Source organism: Phallusia mammillata, chromosome 5, assembly GCF_965637545.1.
Source record: "Phallusia mammillata chromosome 5, kaPhaMamm4.hap1.1, whole genome shotgun sequence".
Lineage (NCBI taxonomy): Eukaryota > Metazoa > Chordata > Ascidiacea > Phlebobranchia > Ascidiidae > Phallusia > Phallusia mammillata.
This window is the reverse complement of record NC_137256.1, coordinates 16,814,474-16,823,494: the sequence shown is the minus strand read 5'-3', so window position 1 is coordinate 16,823,494 and position 9,021 is coordinate 16,814,474. Positions and strand designations below refer to the sequence as shown.

The 9,021-nt window shown below is 37.7% G+C and overlaps 1 protein-coding gene across 1 annotated transcript in view; it reads right to left on the bottom strand.

Annotated features, from left to right (window-relative positions):
* Positions 1 to 592: 592 nt before the first annotated feature.
* LOC145229998 (asparagine--tRNA ligase, cytoplasmic-like) overlaps positions 593 to 9,021 on the bottom strand; it is a 12,819-nt gene continuing 4,390 nt past the window's right edge. Inside the window, exons 6-15 of the mRNA XM_080095348.1 lie at positions 4,326 to 4,483; positions 4,179 to 4,265; positions 3,819 to 3,953; positions 2,997 to 3,177; positions 2,864 to 2,888; positions 2,654 to 2,789; positions 2,117 to 2,207; positions 1,694 to 1,848; positions 980 to 1,111; positions 593 to 893 (exon numbers count right to left, since the gene is read on the bottom strand). Of these exons, the coding sequence (XP_079951474.1) occupies positions 762 to 893; positions 980 to 1,111; positions 1,694 to 1,848; positions 2,117 to 2,207; positions 2,654 to 2,789; positions 2,864 to 2,888; positions 2,997 to 3,177; positions 3,819 to 3,953; positions 4,179 to 4,265; positions 4,326 to 4,483 (1,232 nt within the window). The 3' untranslated portion in view covers positions 593 to 761. The remainder of the gene's footprint in view (positions 894 to 979; positions 1,112 to 1,693; positions 1,849 to 2,116; positions 2,208 to 2,653; positions 2,790 to 2,863; positions 2,889 to 2,996; positions 3,178 to 3,818; positions 3,954 to 4,178; positions 4,266 to 4,325; positions 4,484 to 9,021) is intronic.

The following is a 9,021-nucleotide window of genomic DNA, read 5'->3' as shown; positions in this document are numbered from 1 at the left end:
GTAGTATATTGCTGATTTTATTGGTAGATCCCGAGAGTTTGAATACCTCAAAAGTCGATCTTGAGTCAAAAAAGGTTTAGCACCCCTGGTCTAGACTCTAGGAAACAAATACAATGACAGGAAATTTGAGTTTAATCGCAACGCGCAGCAGATATAATTTTTATGACTTCACTCACTTGTTTCCATCGAAAGACGTTTTTTAGTTTAAAAAAGTCGCAGAATAAAGCTGTTTCGTATCTGATGTGTAAAATCATGATCTTCACACGTATCAAAAAGTCAAGATGTATCACTTAATATCCACCTTTCATGTAGATTTGCAGATGGTAAAGTCACTTAGAAAGTCATCCGAGATCCAACCGTAAAGTAAAACACTAAATAGCCCTATAAACATGGAGTTTGAACTAATATAAGTAAGAACTGCAGTGTGCAAATAGACCCGTGTGTCTTGTCCAATGTGCAATTGACCTAGTGCTTCACAGCTAGGAAAGAAACGGTCCCTTATTCGCTACGTTAATAGGTAAAAACATAAAAAGCTGCAACACCGACATAAAACTGTCATGCTAACGTAAAACATAGATACAAACACACATAATACCATCCATCTGAATTAATTGCTTTGTGAATGAATGAAAGAACAAAGCCAAACGTATAGCTAAACGTGGGTCTGCCGTGCGATATCGTGTTTTATGCTTTTCCAAATAATATATAAGAGTTAAGCCACCCTTGCGGAGAACGCACAAAAATGGCTAACAAGGCAAAATTTATGGACTGCAACGTTCAAGAAAGCGAGGGTAGAGACAAACGTCACGGATGTGATGCTGATCACAAAGCCACATCAGCAATCGTTCAAGTCCTAACCCATAACCTCCATGAGGACAGGTACCAAATTTGCGCTGCAATAGAACACAATTTGGTAGAAATTAGGATCAGTTAAGCCAAAAAACAAGGTTTACAATTTACTTGATTAGCTTTGTCTTACCTGATCAGTGTACCAGTAGTACTTGCTTGGATCGACACCTTCCACTTCATAAGCTTCCATTAGCTCAGCGAAGTCCGTCATGCTCATTGATCCCCCAACTATCTCTCCAACATTCGGCATCAATACATCGACCTAAAAAATACATCAAACTAAAGTTGTATACACCACACAGAAGAAACAAATATTTCGCAGCAAGTACGAAATTTTTATGCGAAGGCGCAAAATGAAGTACTTCCACAATACGTCCTAAGTCAAATAAACCTAATTGGTTTGAAGTATCAACGACATTTATTACATAGTTAGATCTACCCAAAAAAGTAAGACTTTTTTACTTCTGGGTTTATACGCTTGTTACGTAAACTCAGCCTGTTTGTTCTTTAAGCCAAATCAAAAACCTCATCCATTTTTATGAGTTTTTTTGACCAATTTTAGGAGCCATGCATTAAAATGTTTATAAATGCTTAGCAGTATGTACATACTTTAAATCAAAGCTGCATTAGATCAAGCTCCTGTAAATTGATTCTATTTAAATAACACATGGTTTTGTAGCAAAACACATTTGTCTAAGAAAACTAACACAATTTTGCCTGGTAACAAACAATTCCGTGCTTTGAACATGGAAACTTGAATAATTGTATTTATTCTATTGGAACAATTGACCACCGATAAAGTCAAATACAAATAATAATTAAATAGTATGACAAATGTTCCTACCGACTCCGTTAACCTCTTGTCCTTGCGACACTTTTGCATGTAAAATGTCTTCATTTCAGCTGGAAATCGGCACAGCAGAATCGGCTCGTTGATTTTATCAGCCATGCGGCGCTCTGGCATTTCAGGAATATCCTCGCCAAATTCATAGTACGTGTCTATAAGTCAAATACGTTAACAATGTATCAAATGCAAATCAGACAAAAACACACTTGCTTTACAAATGCATAAAAAGGGTTTAATCGGTCTGTTTTGATTTTCCACATGTTGATGCATGCCTTTAACCAAAAAACAAAACTTTTTTACCAAAACATACACCTAACATGGAGTTTTACGTTGTCGACAATCTACTAGATATAAAACAACGGTCATACAACACATACTTGTTATGCTTGTTATACGATACAAAATATTTTCTTAGCGTACCATCTTCTTTCTTTATTTCATTTTCGCGTAAATATTTGATCGCTTCTGAATAATCCATCCTTTTAAACGGCCGTTTCGGTGGCACCAAATTCTGAAATCAATAATTTAATAAACAGCTTTTCCCAACCAGTGGGGAATTCGCCACTAGAGGGGGGATTGTAATTTGTAGGGGGAAGTGTATGACAATATTAATCTCTTACTGGGCAGGAACTTGGCCGAATGGCCTGGCGAGCTTGACCCATATACAGACATAAAAAAACCTGATCGGGATTCGTCCCCGGGAGTGTCCTAGGTTCAAACCCCGTGAAGAAAAATAAATATATATATTAATCTCTTACTGTTTGTCTGTGCTATGTGTTATTGCAGCATTTGCCGCAAACTAAATTTGTAGGGAGAGAATTATATTTGAATATCGACTAAAAGGGAGCACAGTACAAAAAAGGTTGGTAACGACTGGCTTAGCACCTTAAAACTGTGTTATGATCTGGACTAGTCGACTAACTGCCTTAATGTAACAAGAGTTGCGATTTGTATTACCGGGTTGAGGTCTTTGACAAGTTGTCCAGCTGGCGATTTCAACACTTTATCAACAACATCTGTAATTAAATCTTCAAGTCTATCCAGCAAATCATCGAAACTGATAAATGGGCATTCTGCTTCGACGTGGGTGTATCTGATAAAAAATATTAATAAAACCTTACCGACAGTATTTGTAATCACTTAACATTTGTGGACGTTATTACTCACTCGGCTAAATGGCGTCTGGTCTGATGTTGTTCTTTTTTTTTTTTTTTTTTTTTTTTTTTTTTCACGGGGTTCGAACCCAGGACTCTCCCGGGGACGAATCCCGATCAGGGTTTTTATGTCTGTATATGGGGATGTTGTTCGGCGCGGTAAGATTCGGCAATGCAGAAGACGTCACCTAGCGACGGCAGACACGTTTCCAGGTACAGTTGGGATGATTGGGTTAAGTAAGCTTGCTCGCCAAAGAAGTCCACCTTGAATAACGCAGAACAGCATTCGCATTCGCATTGAGTGTGCACCAAGCACGGCGGTGTAATCTATTGCAAAAGACATAGTTGATAGGTTGGACCGAGCCTTAAGTTATTGTGATATTGCATCGTTTGTACCACAGTATTGGAAGCTGGACCGAAATTGGGTTCCGAACTCAAGTATACAAGACTAAAAACTAAAACTCAAAGGTTTGATTAAGGCAATTGAATTACGACAATTGTCCGAAGCAAGCCGTTTTTTAGAAATTAAGCCTTACAATTTTGCTGTACTTTAAAATGCTGATTTTTTTTACTCTATGGCTGGAATAGGTTTTACAAATCCAGCCTGCCAAGAGATTCGAACCCACGACAGGAGCCCATCCGGACTCGTACTCTATTAACTAAGCTACACAGGCTCGGTGTTGAGCCCGTCGAATGTCGAATCACAAGCACAGTAGCCTCTCCCGTGTGCTATGTTTGTATGTTGACGTGCTGCGTTGGTGGTGGCCAAACGTTCCTGACCAACAAAGTAAATAAACGTACGAGGCAGGCAATAGTGCTTGTAAATACACTGAACGGATTAAAGTTGTAATATGGCCCGAAATCTAAACCCGGTACACCTGAATATAGAACCCTAAACGCTGAAACAAACTACATTTTTTGAAGAACGAAATACAAATAAAACCCAACAGTAACAAACTTGTGCAAACCTCGTAGTAACCACGTTCAAAGAAGTGATCTCTGAATGCCTGCATCAGATAAGAGCGAATTCGTAGAATTTTTGAAGTCTTTTCACCACGAATTACCAAGTGTCTGTTGTCAAGCTTGGTTTCAACATCAGTATTCTGCATATTAAAAAGCAAGATCACTTTCGCATGCATTGCAGTGTTATACAGATGTTTTAGTGCAGGCGCTGTTTTTATCTACTAGATTCACTTTGACGACCGTAGTACATTTATTTTGGTATGTATGCGTACAGTAGCGTAAATTGGTAACGTTGTTTACCCTTGTTTTAGTGTTCAAATCTGATTACGAAAACAGTCAAACACAAACACTAGTTCAACAATTACCTGGTTAAGAACGTTTTCAATTCCTCCAGGTGGCGCCAAACCGACCAATTCCCAATGATCACATACTAGCTCATGTCCCCCAGGTGCCTGTTAAGTTACAAACATCAATAAAATCTATCAGTGCCAACACAGAAGCTATGCACACACCGTTTTTCCTTTGGACACTTTAGAAATTGTTCCATATAATGTGACAGTGCTTTCTGGGCTTAGCATCAGGGCATTGTAAGTTTGACACAGCTTGTCACTGAGAATTGCTTGCAAGTAACCTGTTCCATCCCTCAGCACCACACGCAGTAAGGTATTTTCTGTTGAAAAAAAAATTAATATTTTTACATTACAAGTCAATAGGGAAAGGTACTTTAACTGCCACGTAACAAGTTTTGAAAATTTTTGTTGATCACAGGTAAAAGAATTCGTAAATATTGTCTTAACAAAAACTTTAGCAGTTGTAACTTTCGACCTATAAGCAATGCTATAAATTTTAAAGGTCACAAGGCAAGGTATTTATTACATACTCAGCAACTTGATATTGGTTCTAAGTTATTTAAATAATTGTTGCATTACTGCTTAGAAACATCTCAAAGCCATTTGGCTTAATTTAACATCTAAATAAATTGACTCTGAACACTGATAAACATCAAATTAAGTTTGCAAATGCCGTTAAAGGCTCAGATTCTGTTGTCACAGCGAGACACTCTTCTAAACGAAAATGAGGAGACTGGTGGGTTGAGGACCAGATTAACCAAACTCAAATTAGAAACCCGAACCTTCGATGAGAGGATGAAATGCTGCGAACAGGATGTGGACGACCTTGAGCAGTATGGCAGAGGAAACTGTCTTTTTATGATTATAACAAAGTGCCTAAGGGGAGTCATACTGAGCTTGACAACTATTTGTTACCCATTTTAAATGTTAAATTGAAACCTGTTGTTCCAGTGAAACAAGTGGACATTGACATTGGTCATGTCCTTCTAGCAAAAAAGGTACCCTGGTAATAGTCAAAGGTCAGTTCATAATGAACTCTGTTTCAAGAAAATACAGTAAGCTGGAAGTTGTTCTTACAGAATCACTGACAAGAAAAGAACTCCAACTGCTTGGTCAAGGTTGAAATAGCACATTGACGAACGCATCATCCATGTAATGGACAATAATAAAGGTGATTCGTAAAAAAAATGTGAATTCCCTAAATGAGATGTGAAAATTCCAACGGGAAATTATGATGTTTCAGGCATTAACGAATACATTCACGATGAACTAAGAAATCGATTAGCTTGTCAACAAATCGGATGTACTTGGTTTTGAAAATTATGTCTATCAAAAGAGTCATGAAAGTGAGAGAATTCGAAACAACAGCATTGTTATGCAGATGTGATTTCAGATTCTTTTGTCAATGGTGTTGCGCGTTCTGTAATATACAGCTTTTTTCGCTGATGATGATTTTCTTGCACTCACCCTCACAAGTTCTAAAAATTAGAAAAACATATGAATTTGGGAAAGAAACTACTATCAAATTGAGCACAGCGTGGATCAAGTACAATTTGAAAATCCAAGGAGGTTTTTAAATGCTTGCTGGACTTGCTGCAAGAACTGTAGCAACAGCTCTTGTTTACGGTGGTTTGAATGGACTGGTTTCAACAGGGATGACGAACTTCTCCTTAAGAAAGGCTCTGTCGTTTGTCGGATTGGAACAGTGGGCATGATCCTTATTTGAAAACATACAACGGGAATGGTTTCAACAATACTGTAAATGGTTTTCATTAATAGTGAATAATACTCCCACCAATGATTCATCCAAAATTTCCAACCTCTTTAATGAATATTTTTCCACAATTGCCTTGTAGATTCTCTATAAAGCCCACAAAATCGACTACTCACATTCTTAGAGCGACCACAATTGAATGTTTTTGTTTTTGACCTGTCTTGGTGAAATAGAAAACATGATAAATGCAACGAAACCGAAACTGAGTTGTGGTTTTGATGAACCTTCAATTGAAAGGAATATGCTTGGCAACAAACTATCGGCTAAAAAGTTTGTTTTCAACAATAATGCAAAAGATCGTTTTTACTCGTATAAACTCTTTCTTTCGTCCACTAATTTTTTAAACTAAACACCGATTATATTTCGGCGCAATTTCCCCTGTCACGTGACGACAACCAACAACAAACTAGATACCGTGAATATTTCTAAATTGATCAAAAACATTTGATACAAAAGATCAGTGTGGTCCAAAACGTGGCACGCGGCCTGCCGGTAGCTTTTGTGTGGTCTGCGAAGACTTCTTCATACAGTCGTGAATTGGATTGCATCAGTTGGTATAGCACAAAATAAGGCCCTAATCATCTTTAAATTGCAGATAAAGACATTTTTGGATTTTGAATAGGTGTCTTTTTGCAGTGAAAACATCTAAATTTCTCGAAATACAACTTCCCGCGCGGTAAGAGCATTTTAATAACACGTTTAAGTCTGCACTACAATTATCATTCAAATAGAATCGTTTTTTTTTTTTCTTTGTCTTTGCAAAACACTGGAGCGGCTATACTGCTTTACTTAAAATAGGCGAATTCTTACAGAGCGAGAAGACGCATCACTGCAGCCACATTTGCCATGTGTACTATCATTTGTGGCTTAACATTCTAACTATTTTCAGCATGTTTATAACAATGTGGTGCCAGGGTTGCGAACGAATTTGGTAATTTTGTAGAGGGTTCTTTTAAGTTCTTGTAAATTTCAGTAAAAATGGAATGGGGGTATGAGATGAAATGCCAAATGCAATAGGCTTTTATCAAAAGTGTTATCCGTGTGTTAGTAGCTACAAACACACAACACTCTCTTAAATTTGCGACAGAAATTGTTGTGAAAAAAGCGAGCATGGTTTCAAAGTCACGCATCAGCATTTTTGATTGAAACAGTTCAAAAACAAAAAACGCAAGTGAAAAAGGCGAATATCACATAAGGTGCTCACGTCATAAGGTGCTCAGTTTGTATAGTTTTAACATGGGTTAGACACGCTGCAATCTTACACCCTTTATGGATCATGGAAGGGGGCATAGGCGGAAAAAGACCCATAACGCCACAGTGCAATAAACGTGCTACGGCAGGATGTTTACTGCATCGGGCCGCCTGCGTTGGCTGCGATTTTTAAACCCCCAAGGAAATGCTAATGAATGTTTGGAAAAATTTTCGTGTTTTGCACAACCTAAGTCAGACTTATGTATAGCTTAGAGTTTGTTTAACACAAGGATCGTATGATTACCACCATGTTGTGGTTAAATGAACCAACGCATGAATCACATGAAAGTTTATGCCCTTCTTATAATGTTGGAGATTATTAAACACAAGCAACGTTTTGGACCATTTTAACGAAATATTTATTTATATTTAGCGCACATATGGCATTTTTTGGAAAATTGAAGCCGCGTTTTTAACCTTGACAAACAACAAAAAATCGCAAAATTCTTGGTTTGCAATTTGCACCATCTTGTCTGATGGGGTAGAAATAACATTAGGGCGATGCTTAAACACTTGCTCCAAAAAACACTAAAGCCTCTAAACGTAAAGTTCAAGTTTTTGCAAACATAAAACTATCTGTTGCAGTAGTTACAGCGAGAAATTTTAGTAATCGTTGTTTTAGTTTTGATGTTTAGTTTGCAAACAGCCTGACGCTCAATGCCCATTTAAAGTCATGGGTGGCGCCTAATGTTGTTTTAACGTTGCATGGGGCTTCGCTTTGCAAAGTTTTGAATGAAAACACATGAACCGGCTGAACCCAGGACGATAATGCAACGGCAACCATTTAAACATTTTCCACAAATGGTAGCAGTTGTTTGGAAGCTTTTTCTAAAACACTTGAATAACGAACTGTCGTAAGGCAACAATTGTTATTTTATCAATAATGGCATAAAAAAGTCAACAAAAAGTTTGTCCAACTTTTCTTATTAGCTCCAATAATCTTCTCTTTATTAGCTCCAAATAACGCAAATAACAGAAGTTGCCATTGTTGATTAACATAACTCAAACAAAAGTACATGAGTCATGACAAGCGCTTAGAAACTTTTAGGTCCTACAGTTTTAAGGCCGGTTTTTGCTGTATGTTTGCACATACTCCCAATCAGAAAAGGGCAAACTCCTGTTTGAACCAAGTTGGTGTGCAAACAAACGAAACGCTTTTGATTTCAATACGTAACAAAAATTAGAAAGGTGGCTTTCCTAAGTTATATGTTTTATATCAGGGGTGGACAACTTGTTAGTCGTTAAGATCGAGGAAAATTTTCCTAATTGTTCACGATCGACTATTCACTGCTTATTTAGGCTGTCACTGACACAAAGCAATAACACAAATTTATGCATGCGACTTGATCGACAAATACCACATATTTATAGTCATCAATTTAATTGAAAATGCTGTACAGGCGTTTTCGTCCACCAGGTTGCATATTTAACAAAAATGTCCTTCAACTGGTGTTAATGTTAAACAAAAATACTAGTTGTTTCTATCCATAACTTGTATTTTCGCTGACGTTTCGTCCACCAGAACGGTAGGACTTCTTCAGAGCAATGAATGACGAATGCAAGCAACAAGTGAAAGGCGCAAGGACAGCGTGATACCATGAAAAATAATTATATTATAACAAAGGCCATCCGAAAAGAGTAGCGTCCGTTGCCAAACGATGAAGCGGCACTAATGTCCGAAATTTGATGGATTGGTCGGGCGTCTTGGGTGGATTCCTTTTCAAACCGTTGGTACATCGAGCTGTCCCTAGGAGCGATTGAGCCTAAGTTCGTAATGTAGTCTATCCAAATCTGATGTGGCCATATTCTTTTTTGATGGTACCGATATCGACT